At 35.3% G+C, this 20,446-nt stretch overlaps 1 protein-coding gene across 2 annotated transcripts; it reads right to left on the reverse strand.

Annotated features, from left to right (window-relative positions):
- Positions 1-1,605: 1,605 nt before the first annotated feature.
- LOC136800695 (uncharacterized) lies at positions 1,606-13,362 on the reverse strand. Of its 2 annotated transcripts, XM_067057351.1 has the most exons (13): positions 13,250-13,362; positions 12,126-12,252; positions 11,547-11,636; positions 10,359-10,624; positions 8,684-8,769; positions 7,740-7,787; positions 7,175-7,235; positions 6,164-6,300; positions 5,076-5,278; positions 4,611-4,810; positions 3,442-3,622; positions 2,987-3,150; positions 1,606-2,174 (listed from the first exon to the last, which is right to left on the reverse strand). In XM_067057351.1, exons 2-13 carry the CDS (start codon positions 12,250-12,252, stop codon positions 1,770-1,772), a joined length of 1,968 nt encoding a protein of 655 aa, XP_066913452.1. In that variant the 5' UTR covers positions 13,250-13,362; the 3' UTR covers positions 1,606-1,769. The 2 variants fall into 2 exon arrangements, with proteins under 2 accessions (XP_066913452.1, XP_066913453.1); XM_067057352.1 differs by lacking the exon at positions 11,547-11,636 and having other exon boundaries at positions 13,250-13,322.
- Positions 13,363-20,446: the final 7,084 nt, after the last annotated feature.

The raw sequence follows: 20,446 nt of genomic DNA on the forward strand, positions 1-20,446 counted from the left end.
CAAAGAAGTGAAATGATTGATAAAAGTCATTCTTAGAAACGGTGAAAAATGATGTAACCTTTTTAATTTTCATGTATCTACAATCATGGCCGTAATATTTGAGAAAAAAGGGAAATCGACCGGAAAGTTTTGAAACCACAATCGGTTTGTAAGTGCTCTAAAGTAGGTTGGAAGGGTAGAGTTTTAACTCTGAGTTTTAACATAAGAATTAAGACTTAAGACCTTAGCATCTGAGAATCCAAATGTTAAAAAATGCTCCAATAAGGCTCATAATATAGCCTGGAGGTCTATAAACCCGAGCCAAATTGAAATATCCGATTAAATTGGAGAGATGGCCCAAAATCGACTTTCTCGCCAGAACTCCAAATTTCGTAAAACGAGGAAATAAGCTTAATTCTCAATAGATTTCGACTATGATTGTCTTTGAAAATGAAAAATGCTAAATTCTGCTCTGCTGGTGGTCCCATTTCAATGGAAAAGCACATTTTCGGGTTAAAATATCCCTTTCTTCGAATTTACAGCCAGAAACTCAGAAAAAGTTCAAGATTTTCTGAAATATTGGCATTTTTGGATTTCCGTAAAAGTGATATTTTTCAAAAAGTGAAATATTTTACGAAATACTGATTTTGACTTAGTGAAAATGATTCAAAATGGTCGGAAAAAGGTTTTTTTTTCTTCAAATTTTTGGGCTTTTCTCGTAATTTCGGACCCCCCGCAGAGCAGAAATCGGCATTTTTCATTTTCAAATATAATCATGGTCGTAAATATTTGAGAAAAAAGGGAGATCCACCGGAAAGTTTTGAAACCACAATCGATTTGTAAGCGCTCTAAAGTAGGTTGGAAGGGTAGAGTTTTAACTCTGAGTTTTAACATGAGACTTAATGTTTAAAAATGGTCCAATAAGGCTCATAATATAGCCTGGAGGTCTATAAACCCGAGCCAAATTGAAATATCCGATTAAATTGGAGAGATGGCCCACGCAAAAATTTGCACCACGCTGATCTGGTGTTGGAAAAAATCGGGGAAACTTTGACTCTTTTTTTTTAATAACTCAAGTTTTAATAGTTGGATGAAGATGGAAATTTGTGTATATAGTGCAATCGATGTACGAAATATACTAAAATCTAAAATTTCCGAAAACTACAATAACGTTTCTTGAAACAGAGCACTTTCGTTTTCTCAGATCCCTCAAAATCCCTAGAAATCCCCTCTTAGATCCCGCAAATCGGAATTCACCTAATTCCGACTGTAGTGGTGCTACAGACCTAAAATTTTGACAAATTCGAAATTTCGAAAAACGAGGAAATAAGCTTAATTCTCAATAGATTTCGACCATGATTGTATTATTAAGTCAATCATTACAACAAGGTTAAGAGGAATGAAAAAAACAGGAAAAGAGCATCTTTTGTTTTTTGTTTTTTTTTGCCAAAATTTGTGTATAAAGTGACCCTAGATGAAACTGAAATTCCAAAATTTCCCACATTTTTCCGTCCTATATTTTCCCAAATTTCTCCAAAAAGTTGAGGTGAAAAACTCATAAAGGTGAAAAGGGTACCCTGACAAATGGCACATCCCCGTACCCCGGGATTTAAACGAAATTGAATGTAATTTTATTATCTATGTGAGCATTTGTTGATGAAAATAAACCTTCATAATATAAATTATATGTTGCAAATAATAAAAACTAAGTAAAGCTAGATATGCATGTTACACAATTCTTGATGAAAAATATAAATTTCTACATTCAGTAGATGCTCTTGTATTTTTTTCTATTCATTCATGACTTGTTGTTTTCTCCAGTAACGGTTATGATTACGATTTATTCGGTGTTTCTTCTCACCTTTCTTTGCCTCGTCTTTCTTCTTCTCTTCCTCACTCTTGTCGTTTCCAGACTCCTTGCATTTCACAACATCAAGAGGAGGGTCTGTTGGCACCTCGTTGGTTTTCTGTTTAACAGAACCATTACCGAAACAGATAGCTTCATCCTTAGGGAATTTAGCATATTGGATCGCCAATTCTTCCTTGTTGGAGTCACCCAAAAACTTTTTGTATTTTTCCAAGAGCTCTGTATTCTTTTGATTGTTGAATTCTTTCATTTGTAATGGAAGAGCGGTGCCTTCTTTGCTGATATCAAAGACATACATATCTTCATCGTCTTCATCAGATGTGTTAACCTATAATAAAATGAAAATTTCAGAATTTTGCAGCTTTTAAATTGCTATTTGGTTGCTAATATATTTTGCCGAAATTGTCTATCTTAAAGAAACATTTAGCCAAGAAAAATCGTCAAAAGTCGATACACATGAAAACCAACAATGGTTAACTCCTTGACGTCCCAACAGTAAAATTTTGTTCTCCCAGGAGCGATATTTTTGGCTGCCGGTAGTTTTTATTGAGGATCTAATTAAAAAATCTGGCAACCTGGAAAGATAGAACTTTGAAAGGGTTTTCCAGCAGTACCAAACATTAAGGGTTTATCTATCACCAAAGCCGAGATAATTTAATTCAAATTTTAAGTATTAAAAAAATTTTTCAGCTTTTTGAGAACGTCAAGGAATTAAACTAGACTGTAGCTTGCGTGCAAAAAATATTCTTATTCTCAAATTCTAAGATTGAAACTTTTTCGTAATAAAATACTTAAAAAGGTTTTTGAACGGAATTAACAAGTTATTTTTCCATCAATATTAGATTTGTGTTAAGGATAAATTTGCTATACACTCGAACAATTGACCTAATAGTTTTACAACTCTTTCCCTACTTACAATGGGACAAGATGGATTTTTACAAGCTCTTATTTGATTTGGTTTAATCAGTAATAAAACAATTTTGTTACCTTTTCTAAAAAACGCGTCATTTTTATTACTTCAAATGACCCATTATTAAAATATCTTATAAAAACTCCATCTCATCTGCTCCCGATTGACGATTCTGGGATTGATTAGTTTTACAAGATTCGTGTTAAATTTTTCAAATATAATAAACAAACCTTAATATCAGTGACTTCATCGACGCTAGTTGCACAGATTTCTCCATCCAATGTCCATTCACCTCCTTTTGATTTGAGTTCAGCTTTGACTTTCTTCGAAACACAAACTTGTGATGGTGTTTGGAGGTCAGAGACTTTCTCATCCTTTGCCAAAGAATAGCTCTCTGCAGTAAAAAATACATAGTTGATCATAAATTTGTAGACTGTTGTTTCTTAAAGCTACTTAACAAAGCTACGACTGGGTTTATTGAAAACTAAAGATTATTTATCATGGACTACGTATATTACCAATACGTCTTACAACCTTCTTTACAAAAGAAAAACCATAAAAACAAAGTAGTGTATCTTTTATTCTTACTATTTATGTGAAGGTCGACACTAGGTCAAAAACTAGGCTCGTCAAAAGAAATCCACTCGGGATCTTCTGTTATGGACCGAACAATGAAAACAAATACCTTTCTCAAGATCAACGATAACTTTTGGTGTATCTTTTTCTCCCTCTTCTACGGTAAATTTATCACCATCTTGTTTGTCCAAAGTGTAAGCAGCAGTTGGCAAATAAGTTCGTTTACTTCCCTTGACTTTAACATTGGGTGGAACGAAAAGCTCAACTTCTCCTTTGAGTTTACTATCAGCCTGAAATTGAAATCATTATTATTCATCTGTTATTTTTTCAATCTCATACCCAGAGCCACTCCTAACCAACGTTGTTTCAACGTTGAAACAACGTTGTGTGGCAGCTGGGGATAGATTAATAAGCGCTACGGAACCATAAAGAAGCATACTAAGTGACTTAGTTCCAGTTTGTTAATTTGTATAGTCATTTTTCCCAGCTGGCACGCAACGTCGTTTTAACGTTAATCTAATGTTCACAACGTCCATATAACGTTAAATGAACGTTGTAACAACGTTGTGTGCTAGATTGGATACTATTGATACGACCATTGGTAACAGGGAGCCAAAAAATATCAAAATAGATCAGTGGATCATATACTGAAGTACTATTTTCAAGAACTAGAGGGGTAAAGAATGGAACAACCCCTTCCTCACAGATCCAGTAGGATTTGTTTTACCAGTGGGGATTAAATTAACGGACTGAAACTCGATGGGGATTGATATTCACATATTTTTTATGGCTGGAGATTTCAATTGTTTTGTTTTAAAGTGTGAAAATTCAGTGTGGATGGGAAGAATATTAAATATTTTGCAGTAAGGATTGGTGTTTTTAATTATTTTCAGTGGGGACCGAAATTGGAGGATAATTTTCTATCAAGACCGATATTTTGGCCAATTTTTTCAGTGGGAAGGGTGTCCAGTGGGTCTGTGAGAAAGGGGTGAAAGGAATAGAGCATAATGCATAAAATTTAAAGTAAACCAAAAAGCTAACTCATCCCACTTGGAGCAATAAATGATAACAAATATTTTGAATACAAAGTATGTCCGGAAACTGGAACAGATCTCATGCAAAAGGAGAATCCTCAAAAATTATCATGTTATTTGGAACAATTGGAGTTTAAAATGATTACAAAATGATACCCATTCTTTGTGGGTTTTTGAAAAAGAAGATGATTGATTAGATTTTGCAAATTTAAGATATTTATTTATTCAGATACACAGTACATACCTCTCCCTTGCCATATTTTTCGCATTTATCTTCTTGACAGAAGTAAGCCTCTTTTCCGAAAACTGAATCATCAACATTCTCCAAAATGAATTCCATCTCTTCATCATAGCTTTGTGGATTGCCAAACAATTCCAAGGTTAATTTTGGAGATTCCATGTTCAACATTTCTGCCAAGTCGTTCTTCGTGTCCACACTAACACCTTAAAAAACAAAAGGAACTCCAAAAGATTAGAGATGATACTCGGCACCGAAAATCCACTTATTTCATTGACCATTCTCTGAAAAGGATTTGACTATGTTATCAAAACGCATAAGCAAATAGAACTTCAAACTCAAAATTAAACCAACTTAATTTCCAAACTTTGTTAAATTAAAATGGCATTGCTGGTATGAAAGACAGAAATTAGTACAGCACACTTTGAGAATAACTCGATTATTCGAACCAATTTTATATCAAAAGGATACCTTTCTTAGAAGAACATTGGCTAAGTTCAATATAATCTTCAAAGACGTTCTCCAAAGTCACCACATCAGTGTCCTCATCAGCTTCCGAGATTTTACTGACCAAATTTTCGAACAGTGCTTTAACGTCATTGGCAAGATTGTCATCGGCTTTGGTATCATCTCCAAGTGCTTCAAGAGCACTGCAACAGTTTCCAGAGGTAGTCCTGGGTAAAATAGTTATTTTAGTATATTACATATGTCAAAGTATCCACACGAGTGAATCAACATAAGAAAAACGTTGAGGACGAAAAGTGGAATTTATCTGGTATTGCGAATTATAGATATGTAAAGAGGGACTGAAATGGGATGATGTATCGCTCATTAAAAGAGAGGAAAATAAAGTTGATAGGAAGGTGTGAGAAGCATTGGAGATCCAAATCTGTGAGACGGTGCCACATAGTGAACATGGTCTAAATCTAGAATATGGTCAGTACGTGATGTCTAGGTTCTGGAAACCAATGCTCTCGCCTATCAGGTTGAAGTCATTGCATTGATGTCATCTGACGTCAAAACAATGATTTCAACTTTCAACGTTTGTAAACCCGATGAAGACCTCCAATAAAGGAGGTCGAAATATTGTTTAAAATTAAAATTTATATGAAGAGACTATTTGAACGTACATAAATGAATTAAGTCAAATTATATTCAAACATATTTTTCATGAACCTGGAATTTCTCTAATTTATGACATGTCAGATTACCCCTACTTTCCTATTTTCAGAATTTTCGTCTTTTCAATAAATCTCCTGTCTCACAGCCCCGGTGAAACTTTTTCAGCGGGGATAAAATATTCTAATGAAATCCTAATGGGATAAAAATTATATTGTTTCTAAGTCTAAAAATCCTGCGGGGGTGGTTTTAGGGTGCAACTTTTTACTCTGAATTTTGGATGGAAATGAAATCAAAGTCAATTTTTCAGTGAGGCTGAAATTGAAGGGTATTTTTCCCACCGGGGACCAAATTTTGGACGAATTTTCCAGTTAGCCTATAGCGTCCCAGTGGGTCTGTGACACAGGGTGTATAAATATTTCCTAATACAACAAACTTACTTGCAATCTTTTGGTTTTTCTTGTTCTTCACCTTTTTCTTCTTCAGCCTCCTTTGATTCCTCTTCAGCCTCGTTTTCGTCTTCAGGTTGAACATCTTCATCATCATCTTCATCATCTTTCTTCTCTTCTCCTTCGTTCTAAAATGTCATTTTTTAGACGTTCTTAGTTTTTTAAATTTTTTTAGATTTCGTTGAAGATAAAAGATCAAACGCTGAGTTTTTTCGTTCAATTTATAATATTCTACTCTTTTGATTCAAGGAAAAGTATAACAAAAATCAGAATATGAAAGCAAAAAAAACATATCCCTTTTATTATCCTGTATATCTTGCATATCTCCTGAATTATGGACGAGGGAAGATGTTTTAATGTGAGCCTGAACCTTTCATGTCTTTAAAAACACATTGCTTACCTGGTTTGCAGAAAACACTTTTGGTCACGAATGGTTTAGTTTTCAAAGTTTTTATAAACACCGAATGTCCTGTTGAAGCCGACTGTTAAAAAAAAGTCCCGACTGGCTAATTTTCCAGATTTTTTCCCAATTTTTAACCCGATTTTCAACCCGATTTTTATCTGATTGGTTACGACAGGACACTGCAAGAGCTTCAAATCGTCTTGAAAAACACCTTGAACACCATAGAAAACATTGAATGGTTCAGAAACTTGCTGGTGTTTCAGGTAATGCATTTTAGCTTAGATTTTATGGAGAAATTGAGAGTTGCTTTATGGAAATCCCAGGAACACAGGAAATGCACCACCTCGAGAGGTAAGGTGTTTCTGGGAAATGATTTTTGCCAAAAACATCCCAAAAAGCATGAAAGGTGTTTTCAGTGTTTTTGGGACTTTTTTGACATGAAAGGTTCAGGCTCTGTGTCTTTAGATTCTGTGCTTTTAAGTTCAAGTTCAAGCACTCGTTCAAGACTATCTGCCCAAATTCCACGATTCTGCAGGTGGTGGCGAAGGCAGAAAATTATCCCAAAAAATTTAAAGTTTACCAAATAGAAAGTATTGTACCTTCTTTTCATCTTCGTCATCATTCTTAGTATTTGTATTCTCTGATCTTCGATTTCCAGCTCTTAATACAGAAAAAAAGAAACAGGAATATTATCTAATCTTCCTTCAATAGTAATTCTCAGGGATTGAAAAAAACTTATGCTTGCCCTGAGTTTGACATTTTATACATATTCACTGTGACGAGAAATAGCGGTTTTGTTTAGCACGTATTCAACCAGAACAAATAGATATTTTGATCAGCAATGTGTGATCGAATTATGCGTGATAACATTTTAATAATAGTCCGTCACCACAGGTCATATTTCAGAGAAATCTAAACTGTGATGCTCACAGGAGGCATATTGCACGGGAATATCTAAAATGCCAGCTGCTTATACGAGTTTCAAAACACCTGACAGGTCCTGTTTTAGCAGGTTTTTGATTTGAAGAGCTGCTGGAAATTGGCGAAAAGTTATGGTTCGATTTCCAAAAGGACTTTTTGTAGAAACCGCTCTTGTTTCCATTAGTATCCATTTTTTCTACAGTCAAAAAACTTATATGGGGCGTAATAATGAACATATTTTACCTGCAACAACAGCCACGTCTTCGTCTGTATCTTCGGCGGTGAGCTAATCTAAAGAAGAAAGGACCGTTCTTGAAATTATTTGCAAATACATTTTTTGGGGAACCCTCTTAGAAAATGATTTGAATTAGTCTCATACTTTGCCTTAAGAAAATGAGACTATTAATTATTATCTGAAATAACGTTACAACATTTAGATAATTTTATTAGGTTCATTTTTCGTCGATTCTCGATCACCAAAGCTTTCTGTAATTTTGATTCTGGCAAATTTATCCCTAGCCTGGAGATCCACGCTATGATTTCTTCTTTTATATACTGATAGACAACCAATCAAATTTTGTTATTCTTTCACTGGTCACACTTTCTTAGAGAAAACGCAAGTTCCGACATTTGGTTTTAGTTTAAATAAGTGAGGACAGCGCTAAGTTCGACTTTCCCACTGAAAACTTTTTGAGGCAGCAATCTGCCTCACAGCTCGAACCCGTTCTGTATATATCAGATGAATTGAAGTACAGGACGGTTCTCCTGTCCCATTTTCCCCTAACCTAACCTAACCCTAATGTTGGTGTTAGTCCCGGTGGGGGGTACTAGGGTTGCGAGCTGATGGAGGGGGTGCTACCCGACTTTCGAACTTTGGACCCTTACCGGGACTAAAAAGGAGAAAACAAAGGAAAATTTTGGGAATTTTACGACCCCTAGTGGGATAAATTTGACCAAATCTTACAGGGGGTAAAAAGTTGAAATTTTCCTATTTTTCCGACACTTAGTGGAACTGAAATTTGATTTTCTGATTTTTCCGACCCTTAGCGGGACTTTGAAAGTCCGAAAAAGGTACCCTTAAGGGCGGCACATACCGTACCCTCCATTTACCTAAGTACCCCCTCGGCGTGTTAGTCTAGATAGCTCCCCATGAATAAGTAGATATATTTACTATCTAATATTTATACCTCACGAGTCTTCGATAAGTAAATGTGGCACGTCTCCTGCAAACCTCGAACCGCCGTCTCATCCAATTGACATGACGTCTACTTCTCTGTAATAAAGATTTATTTGTACAAAAAAGGTGTGAAAAGCTTTAAAGGGACATTCTTATGCTGCGCAACCCAGATGGCACACAACGTTTTTTCAGCGTTCATCTAACGTTATATGGACGTTGTGAACGTTAAATAAACGTTGAAACAACGTTGTGTACCAGCTGGGAGCAACCAGAAAAGCTTTATAGGGATAACCAGATAAAAAAAGAAATTCAGCCAAAAAAATACCTTCCATAATCCTTTGTTGAAATTCCATATTTTTCCACCTCCTTGTTTTTCAAAGTCAAAAGATTTTGGTTTGGAATTTTTAGAATTGATTTTCATTTGTGTAATCTTCCCGAATTTATGTGTGACACGGTGAAATTAGCAGGAGATGCATATTTTGTATGAAATGCTCCCAATTTAAATATTCGTACTACAAGGAGGGGGCTGTTTCTGTTCGGAGGTCAAAAAATTGATTTTGGTATGTTTTAATGGGCAATTAACCTTTTTATTTCGAATTTTTTTCAAACTGTTCACAAAGAGTTGAACTGTATTAAATCTTTCGGAAAATTTTTCTAAATTGATGCATCAAAAGTAATAGCTGTTTTTCTATGGACAATTAGGATAAAAAATTGGTCAAAAAGCACTTTTTTAAAGATTTTGAGACAAGTAAGCTTCTAGAAAGATTTTCCGAAAATATGTTTTTAGTTCGGCAAAAGATACACCACCTACCACTACCAAAATATTTTTTCTTCGACCAAAATAAGCTCTTCAAAGTTGAAATACTCTTCGTTGCGAAAGTATTCATTTTCTTCTTCCCAAGGGGGGGGGTACTTAGGCAAAAATGGATGGTGGGTATGTGCGGACGATAAGGGTCGGTTTTTTCACCTTTCAAAGTCTCTCTAAGGGTCGGAAAAATCAGGATTTTTATAAAATTTTCTGATTTCCAGAGAAAAAATTGCAATAAAGTCTCTCTAAGGGTATGATTTTTTCAAAAGCTTTTTCAAAAATCGAAAAAAAAATTCAAAAAGTCTCTCTAAGGGTCACCTTTTCAGCTAAAATCAGTCTCTCTAAGGGTTGGTTTTCGGAGGTCCCGTCCGCACATACCCCTCATTCACCAACCGTAGTACCCCCCCCCTTGGGTCTTCTTCATCAAATTTTTTCTTTGTGATTCTTAAATTTTCAGATTCAAGGATAGTTGGGCAAACAGAAACATGTCAAAGTTTTGTTAACTACACCGGGCGGAAATTCATATTTTATACATGACAAATATCAAAATTTACCATGGTCAGAGCCCTTAATAGCTTCTGAAATAATAGAGCTTTTGGCATGAAATTTTCTGTAAATTCTTAACCTTTATTTAGCTTCAAAATAAAAAAATATTTGACACCGAATGATTTTTACATCTTGAGCATGGTATATGTGGTATATATAAAATACTCCCACCCTGTTAATTCAAATATCAACAGATGGGATGCAATCATTGAATTTAAAGCCCGAAGGGCTAGAGGAGATAGTGCAACACAATGAATTTCTCGCTTAAGACCGGGCTTAAGACACAAAGTTGATGGATGAAACAAAAAGAAAAACGAAGAAAAATACTAACAGCAAAATTGGCTCGACCTCTCATCATTGACCAGAAAACACGATTTTGCCAATTCCTTCTGCGAATATTATATCTTCTACGGCAATGGCGTAACTTTACACGGAAGTTGACAAGCAATAATCGACGACGTCTTTGGCGTTGAAGGATTCTTAAATGAAATCTAGCTGATATTCGGTTTCGGTACATTCGGAGGCGAATGATTCGGAAATTTCGTCGTCGCCGTACGCGTGGAGCACCCTTTAGAGGACCAAAGCCCCAGCGTTTTTCTAGAACAAGAAATTTCAAAATAATTTTGATTTCAATGTGGAAACCATTCCAAATGGTACAAGCCGATATAAAACGGTTTCTGCACAAAAGCTGAAAAGCTTCACATAAAATATTAAGTAAATCACCCAGGTGGGAAAAGTTCATTTCTTAATTTGGAACGTGAATGATTTTAACATGCGGGTGAATTTCCTGCACGTTCCAAGGTGTGAAATGCATTTTCCCCAGTTTTCTCGGGTGATTTACTGAATTTTTCTTGTGTATGCATACCTACTGTAAAGAATTTATCTTGCAAAATAGAAAACGAAAATTTAAGATAAGGACAAACTTAGCACCTTAGGGAAAATTTTCATCGTATAAAATTAATCTTTTTACGAAATTCATACTAAATATTTATCTAGTTGATTTAGATTGAGAGAATATTACAAGATAACAAAACGGGCGTTCAATGTGAAACACCGCCCCTGGCACAGAATTTCCTTGCAAAGAGGATCATGCGCAATACCGGCCATAATATTTAAAGAAAAAAGGGAAATTCCCAAGAAATCTTATAGCCACAAATCGATTTGGAAGCGCTCTAACTTAGGTTGGTAGGGTCGAGTTTTAACTTGGATTTTAACTTGAGACTAATCCAAAAGTTCAACAACGGTCTAATAGGGCTCAGAATATAGCCTGGAAGTCTATAAACCCAGCCGAATTTAAATATTCAATTATATAACAAACAGCCCAAAAGCCACTTTCTCACCCAAACTTTAAAATGCTAAAAATGAAGAATTAACCAAGATTCTCAATATGTTTTGACCAATATTGTTGTGGGTATAAAATCCCAGACACACCGTTGTTTCAACGTTCATCTAATGTTATATGGACGTTGTAAACGTTAGATGAACGTTGAAACAACGTTGGTGTAAAATGAAAACAGACCTTCCTCCCCTTCTTTGGTTTCGCTTTCTTTCTTATTCATGCTTCGAATGTAGGAAAGAAGATTCGTGACAGTGGCATCGGTAGCCGGACCTTAAAAAACAACAAGGGATGTTTCGTTAATTTCCATGCTGGGTGTGCCAGTGTTGTTTTAACGTTCAATTAACGTTATATGGACGTTGTGCACATTAAATGAACGTTAAAACGACGTTGTGTGCCAGCTGGGTAATTAAAGACAACAATAAATTTTTAAGATAGTCGCCTACTCTTGTCTCCCGAATAGACGTCCCCCTGCTAATTGTTATAAGCAAAAGATCCATAATCCAAAATTTTCCGACACTTCTGAGAAAGCTACTGCGGCGCTTCATCTTCAAATACTAATTTATCTGCTATAGCAATCTTTTTTCAAAATCTATTCTTTTTCGGCGTGCTGCTAAGTTGAATGAGGTCCTTCATCAAAATGACCGGCAAACGAAAGAACCGTTCATAAATAACGGAAATTTGCATGAGCAGTACTGAAAGTTATACGTTGTAATGGTGTAAACAATGAACAGCGTCATATTTTCAAAATAAGATACTTACCCCGTGGTGCATTATTGCAACATTCAACAAGGCGTTCGTTAGATGGACAATCGTCATCTGAAGATGCACTGATGGTTGCTAGGTAACAGCCAATCAAGAGTGAGCAGAAAAGGATTGACACCCTCATCTAGATGAAAATTAATAGATAAATGGGGTTTTTAAAAGCAGTGCACCTATTAAATTTGATATAAACATTTAAAGCAACATGACCGCCCGTGTAACGGGAATGCACTCCTAGACAAGTTAGTTGTTCCTGCACCAGTCCCGGGTAGAATGTAAAAGGAATTAAAAAAATTTAATAAAATCTGCTTTTCGTAGAGTGCCTTTTTTCAATAAAAAAACTTTTGCTAAACCTTTTCAGATAGAGAGCCGACGTTTGGCCTTTTTTTATCTCAGCGACACATCCACAACGATCGGTAGAGGCAATCTGGTGAAAATTCCACCTACACGTTTTTTTATAAACTATGTAAGAAAATAAGAATTCTTTTGTCCGCTTTATCCCACTAAAACCGTCCAATCCATTTTTGACGCATTTTTCTATTGTCTATCGGTGTGAAAAAAGGACTGGGACGGTTTTAGTGGGATAAAGCGGACAAAAAAATGTCCGCGCAGCAATTGGTGGCTACGGTCGAAAAGGTGTATACAATATCGTGAGCACTATCAAGAATCATAAAAAAGCGAACTATAAGACTGGGTTCGAGTTTTTACGTTGGGTTTATGATAACTAACATAAGGATGTTTATTTGATCGCTCAACATTTTTTTATAAGAACAAGCCATAAAAGAACATAAGGCTCCGATGGCCGGAACCTTAAGAACAAGTTAAGGTTATTCTTATATTTTGTGGACTCACACACCCAATTTCTTAGAAAAATAACAAAAAAACAAGCCATATAAGAACATAAGGCTACGAGGGCCGGAACCTTAAGAACAAGTTAAGGTTATTCTTATATTTTGTGGACTCACACACCCGATCACTTAGAAAAATAGACAAAAATACTCAATAAAAGGGCAAAAATAAGAACATGTTAAGAAAATTTTTAGCCTTAAAGACCAAGGCTTCAAAAATTTTGGATGTTCTTTATAAACAAACGTGTAGGTAGTAAAATTCAAAAGAAGGCTTACCTTGATTGAGAGATTTGATCCCGATTTTCAAAGAAGAGAAGAATGAAAAACAGAAATCGCAAAGTGAAAAAAAGTATTAATGTACAATTTGTAAACAATAAAGACTTTGTTTTACGCATGAGTGAATTTGGCAGATAATAAAATGATCTTTGTATCAATTTAATGCATAAAATGTGAAAAAATGATTAAGTTCCTGCTGCGATTGAGCGCCGTTTGTTTGTTTGTTTGTATAAATGCATTTCTTGTTTTTTTTTGGTTTTTCTTTTTTGTTTAACTTTTCAAAACAATTTTGTTTTTCAAACAAATGGTTTGGATTGTTCAATGATTCTCATCGATCAACTGAGATTGAAGCGTCTCTCTGTCTTTAAAAGTTTAAAAATTATTAACTCTCAGATGCGCCTAATAAAAACCCCCTTCGCTTATTGATTTAAAAAATATCCCGTTAATTAGACACTTTAGAGTTCCCACAGTTAGATCTCGTCCACGGATTCCCCATCCAAAAATTAAAGCGTGACCCGCGTGGTTTTTTTACATGAACGCCAGATTGGAAGTAAAAATAATCGGCAGATTTGAAATATGCCATGCGAAAATCCCGGGGGGGGGGGCTACTAAGGCAAAATGGGTTACGGAGTTGCGCCATTGGTCAGGGTACCTTTTTAACCTCCACGTTTCCCAGGTAGGGTCGCAAAAACACCAAAATAGAAAAATCAGTCACTCGTAGGGTGCCTTTTTTGGAAAATGTTGGGGAAAAAGTAGAAAGTTTGAATTTTTTTTGGAATTTCAGTCCAATTCAGGGTCACTTTTTTCGCAAATTTCAAATTTTTGAAAAAAAACGAGTTCCACGTAGGGTCCACGTCAAGTTCACATTTTCTTGCTTGGGAAGATTCAAGATACCTCTTTAGACATGATGCAAAAGTGGAAATTTTGAAGTGCGGTTAAAGTGTGGTTAGATATACTGTATTTAAATTATTCTCTACACAACTTCTCATAACTATAAACAAAGTATACACGTTTTTTTATAAGAACAAACTATATAAGAACTTAGGCTATATAAGAAATAAGGCTTAAGTGGAAAAAATGTTAAGAACAAGGTAAGATCAATTTAGAACACCGGATTTCTTAGGATGGACAAAAATACTCAAAAAATCGCGAAAATAAAAACATGTTAAGAACATCCCAAGGCTTCAAAAATTTGGATGTTCTTTAAAAAAAATGTTTACATCCATTTAAAAGAATTTACGGTTGATAAAACCTCCCTCATATCAAATGTAAGAAATTTCTTCAAACTAAAAAAATTCGAATCAGGCACTGTCAGAACTGATATTAGGCAAGAACCATACGCTACCGATCGTTTAAATTCTGGATTATGCATTGTCAAATAGGACAATCAACATACAAGCTATTAATGATTAGCTTTACAAGACACCCCTGTCTCAGTGCCCCGGTGGAACCTTTTCCCTCAGTGGTGATGAAAATTTCTATCGAAATCCCAATGGGGATAGAAAATTCATTGTTTCCAAGTCAAAAATTCCAGTGGGGTTGGTTTTGGATTCCGATTTGCAAACACCCCTGTGTCACAGACCCACTGGGACCCCAGCCCCGCTGGAAATTTAGCAAATATTTCGTCCCCAGTGGGCAAATAACCTGTAATTTCAGCCCCAATGAGAAATTGACTTTGATTTCATCCGCATTTGAAATGCAATGCTTATAAATTGTACTCCAAAACCATCCAAACTGGATTTTTTAACCTTGGAACAATAGAATTTCTATCCCCATCGGGACTTCAATAGGAACTTTTATCCCCACTGAGGAAAAAGGTTTCTCCGGGGCTGCGAGACAGGGGTGTTTGCAAGCTTAAGCGTTTTACATTATGATTCCTCTGGCCTACTCAATTTGAATATCGTTAACTTGGCTTTAAGGAATTGAAATTTTAGCCTTGTAAAAGCCATAGATACTGGAAAAATTGCCCAAAATATTGAGCTATTTTTTCCATCCCAACTCCCCAAAAAATGGAATTCAAATTCTCAACCATATAAAAGATGGGATGGGAAATCAATCTCCATTGAGTTTTGGTTCGTTATTTTTTATGGAGAATCGTTGTCAGCTGCAGTCTTTAATATCAAGGATACTTTAAAAGCTAAAGCTTTTAAAGTATCCTTGTTAATATAGCCCAGGCCCGTAGGAAGCATTTTCATTTCGAGGGGCAAAGTGAGAAATATAAACCGAGGACTAGCCATGGTTTGGCCTGAGGGAAAAAAATTGCAATTTGAAGTGTCTAGATTGCATGAAAGCGTATTTAATTATAGGATTGTGTTCAAAATGAAGCCATTAATAGTCAGCCATTAAGCCATTAAAAATTTCTCAAAACTACAAACTTTTGGAAAAGTTTTTTTTTCGGGGAGGGCGGGGAAATGCCTGTGATCCCCTCTGGTTGCTACAGGCCTGCAAAAGACTAATCACCAGTCTCTGTTTAATCGAGGTTTGAAAATACAAAAAATGAATGAATTGAAAGATGACAGAGTTTCTTATAATATAAGAAGCTCTCCGCTCAAAACCGCATTTCCCTGAAAGACCCTTCCAGTATAAGAGTATCAGGCATCAAATGACAAACAAATTAGATATAGAATTACGATTTGCATTATTGGTTAAAGATAAAGTGTAACCCTTTGAAACTTATCTTAGAACCCTGGGGGGGGGGTACTAAGGCAAAAAAGGTGCCGGGTTGACTGTACGACATTCGTTGTTTCAAAAATCCCTCAAAGGGGTACAAAAACCATTAAAAAACAATTGAATCTCCGTAAGGGTTTCACAATTACGAATATAAAAAATCAATTCTCTCAAAGGGTCATAAATTCTTGAAATTTGGACTAAAATTAAAAAAAGTCTCTCTAAGGGTGGCAAAACGTCAAAAAAAGACAAAATTTTCGAAATTCAGTCTCTCTAAGGGTCGATTTTCGAACTTTTACACGGACATACCCGTCGTCTCGCAATCCATTAGTAGATGCCAGCAACCTATTAACAGTACCCCCGGGCTTAGAACACTATTTTTAGTAAGTGGGGGGGGGGTACTGTTCGGTGGGTAAACTAATGTTAATAGCTCCTGAATTATATTAAAGCCTTTGGACATTTTCTGTAAATTCCCACCTTCTTGTAATTTTATATGCAAAAGATTTTGAGTGCAATTTTGCGAATAGTTTAGGGTTAGGGAAATAAACGCTTTATTTTCGTGGTTAACGCTCTCTTTTTATAAAATTTTCTTCATTGATATAACATTTTAAAAGTTTGTGTATATTTTCAGAAAGAAAAAGTAATGCGCGAGCCACATTTCGAGACCCATGGTTGGTAGTTAGAGACCATACCAACACGGCTTACAAAGGCCGAAAGGATCCAACGAGGGCTGAGAAGTCACTCCCTGAAAACCACACCGTTAGTACCCTCCACAATAATATGTAAAGTAAAAAAACAAACAAATTCAAGCAGATGCCTCATGTTTTTATAAGAACATAAGGCTTCGATGGCCAGAATGTTAAGAACAAGTTAAGAACATTTAATAGGCTTTGTGGACCTAAAAACACCCAATTTCTTAGGAAAATGGACAAAATCACTCAAAAAATAGTGAAAGTAAGAACATGTTAAGAACATTTTTAGGCTTAAAACTCAAAAAGTTAAGAACATCCGAAAGGCTTCGGAAACTTTGGGTGCTCTTATAGAAAAAACGTGTATGGTGAATAGACTTTGTAAAAGTAAAAGGTGGTGTAGGCATGAAAATAAATTTGTCTCCATTATTTATAAGATACATGTCTGTTGGATAAAAATAAATGTCTGATAGGCCGCAACCTAACCCGCAACACATAAATTTTAAATAAATTTCTAAATTGGAAAAAATCCCAAAAATGTAAATATCAAATTCGAGTGCTTGATAGATAAAAACAAGCAGATCAAGTATCCAAAAATTAAATAGACCAAAAAATCTTGCCGTCGAGGAAAATAATTTATGAACTTCCCACCCGGGGGACTAGGTTTGCGAGATGACATGTATGTCCAAGCCAAAGTTCGAAAATCGACCCTTTGAATAACTAGATCACGAAAATTGTGTCTATTTTTGGAGATTTTTGCCACTCTTAGAGAGACTTTTTCTCCAAAGTTTTAGCAAAAATTTTCAAATTTTAGTACAATTTTCAAGAATTCATGAGTCGATATTCGATTTACAGAGGTTCATTTGCTCATTAACGGTTTTTTTTAAGAAACTAGTTTTACCAAGCAGCCTCGATGTTTCTTAAGAAATCGGCCTTTTGAGCCTTAAATGTTTCTTACATGTTTCTAAACTTTTTAACATAATCAGACTCATGGAAGGCTGGGTTGGAAGGTTCTTAAATAAAACGAGTTAAGAAATGTTATTTTCTCATTCTCAGCCTCAGCATGTTTCTTAGTTTTTAGGCATTCTGAGCGTCATGTTTCTTAAAAGTGTCTTTCTTAAAAAAAAAAACGTGGAACGGTGGTGGTATCCCTTTGGAGGACTTTCGAGGGTGTGAAAAAGGGACCTTTATCTCTGAATACCCGGCACCCAATTCGCTTAAGTACCCCCCCCCGGACTTCTCAAAAGCATCCTTGTTTCCAATATTAGATCTATAAGGGACTCTACGCAGTATAGATCTAGGTCAAACTGTACAACTAATTAAGCCGCCATGTCTAAATTTTTACATAGTTTCTTTGCAACATGAGCTATCAAAAACAATATTTATTTAAAAGGTAATACAGTAATTCAGTGGGTTTTATCAAGTATTAAAAAATATAATCTTTTAAAATCAAAACAAAAACAGCATCTTTTAAAGGTCTTTAAAACGTACATTGAATATTTGTAAATTGTTACATTTGAGTTTTGACGTCACATCGAGTTTCAGTTTTTGATTTTCACATGCAAAAACAAATGAATAGACGATATCGGCTTTCCGAATTCTCCCCGAATGATTACCCATGATGCATTGCGCAAAAGAATTCGCGGACGATATTGACTTTCCGTGAATTTTTTGCGCAATGCATCATGGGTAATCATTCGGGGAGAATTCGGAAAGCCGATATCGTCTATTGTTAATAGGTTTTCTAATAGTTGCACCAGACCTGTTAAATCTGACCATTACTTACAGAGAGACTAATAAATTTTAGCGATATTTTTACCCTTAAAGCTTTTTTCACATGTACGTTAAATTTTACTTAAGACCTTGAAGGTTGGGGAATTTCCCTAAGCTTACGTAGTGTTTTAAGTCCTTATGTAGAGTTTGCTTACATTCAAAAAGTTTAGAACGTAAGGAAAAGTCACGTAAGACCCTCTTAATCAACAAAAACTCTACATAATGTCGGGGAAGTTCCCAAAAGACAGCCTTACGAATGATTTTCCGTAAGGTCTAAAGTAAAATTTTAAGTACATGTGAAAAAGCTTAACGGAGACATATTTTCCGAAAAAAGGAGAAAAATCCCGACTCTTCTAGAAATTATTATAACTTGACTTACCCCTTTTTAACAGGTTTGGGAATGTCAAAAAACGTGGCACATACACCAACACTTACTTTTGCCTAAATATCTTTTCAAAGAACCTCTTCTTAGCAGCCCCTTAACTTAATTTTCTACCCACTTTTCAACTTTTCTGATTTTAATGATGGACAAAATAACCGTAATACACTATCTTTCGCTGTTAGAATCATAAAAAAACGAATTAAGGGACAGGGGGGTTGGAATAAAAATGTCCTGGGTGGAAAATTTTCGAAAAGGAGGCTAATACAGCAGAATTAGGACAAAAAAAGGGAACTTTCAAAAAAAAATTCCCAAAAATCAATAAGCAGGGGGGTTGGAATAAGAATGTCCCGGGTGGAAAATTTTCAAAAAATTAATTAGCTATTAGGTACCCGAGAGTACGTTTTTAAGAACTGGGTTAATCAATGAAACTTTCAAATTGTGAGCAGTGAACCACAAAAATTCTTCCCTAATGTAATTAAATTGTTGAGCGGACTATTTCGACTATTGGATAGTTATCCGTAATTACAGTAAGTACAAAATAAGTGGCAAGCAACTGATTCGTTTTGAGTGCTTCCATATAAAACATTGCGTCATGAATATCACAAATCTAACGTGAGATGAATTAACGTAGTGTGCATTATTTGACGTGTCACACAAATAAGAAAAAATTGAAAAAAGTAAATTAGGGACTTTTTTATATACACAAAAGTACGTACTGTTTTCTTTTAAGAAACTAGTTTTACAAAGCAGCCTCGATGTTTCTTAAGAAATCGGCCTTTTGAGCCTTAAATATTTCTTACATGTTTCTAAACTCAGCCTCATGGAAGGCTGGATTGGAAGGTTCTTAAAAGAAACCGAATTAAAAAATGTTATTTTCTCATTCTCAGCGTCAGCTGTTTCTTAGTTTTTAGGTATTCTGAGCCTCATGTTTTTAAAAAAAGAATATGCAGTGAATGTGGTATGAGGGTTAATAGTGATATGTGTATTCTCTTTCTTCTAAAAAGAATTTGACAGATATTTTTATACTGGTGTGTGACTGAAAATTAAAGTATTTTTAGGGAAAATCAATTTTCGAGATGACAGGTAGTAAAACTTTCGCGGCCATTATATGAACTTTAATTTGGCGGTTTTTGGGCTAATATCGTCAATAAATAAGCAAAAATTTCTTCCTTTAGGGTATCACCAAATTATAAAAAACAAAACAACAAAGGATATATGTAAAGAAAGAAATCTGTTGATAAAATTCAATAACCTCATTAACCATTTCACTCTCTTGGCAAAGGAAGATAATCATCTATGGCATGCAAATGATAATTAACAAAATTAAGAAAAACATATTTACGTAGAATCAAAAGAACCGACCGAGACTATTAGAAAACATTTTAATGATCCTTTTTATCCAATGGAGTTGCCAAAATTCAACATGTGTACAGCTATATACTATGTATTGTGAACAATCGGACGAGATCAACTTCCAAAATAAGTACTCTCGGGTACCTAATAGCCGCCCCCCTCCCGCTAATTAATTTTTCGAAAATTCTCCACCCAGGACATTCTTATTCCAACCCCCCTGCTTATCAATTTTTGGGAAAATGTTTTTGAAAGTTCCCTTTTTTGTCTTAATTCTGCTGTATTAGCCTCTTTTTCAAACATTTTCCACCCAGGACATTTCTATTCCAAACCCCC

The sequence above is a fragment of the Clytia hemisphaerica genome, unplaced genomic scaffold, assembly GCF_902728285.1.
Source record: "Clytia hemisphaerica strain Z4C2 unplaced genomic scaffold, Clytia hemisphaerica genome assembly, whole genome shotgun sequence".
NCBI classification, from domain to species: Eukaryota; Metazoa; Cnidaria; class Hydrozoa; order Leptothecata; family Clytiidae; genus Clytia; species Clytia hemisphaerica.

What these genes read in the sequence shown, in the direction of transcription:
- LOC136800695 (XM_067057351.1), bottom strand. Translation starts at nt 12,252, where the DNA reads ATGAGGGTGTCAATCCTTTTCTGCTCACTCTTGATTGGCTGTTACCTA. An exon ending in ACTTATCGAAGACTCGTGAG is followed by an intron (nt 7,788 to 8,683) that starts GTATAAATATTA and finishes TTTCTTCTTTAG; the next exon opens with ATTAGCTCACCGCCGAAGAT. An exon ending in GAAAAACCAAAAGATTGCAA is followed by an intron (nt 5,279 to 6,163) that starts GTAAGTTTGTTG and finishes TATTTTACCCAG; the next exon opens with GACTACCTCTGGAAACTGTT.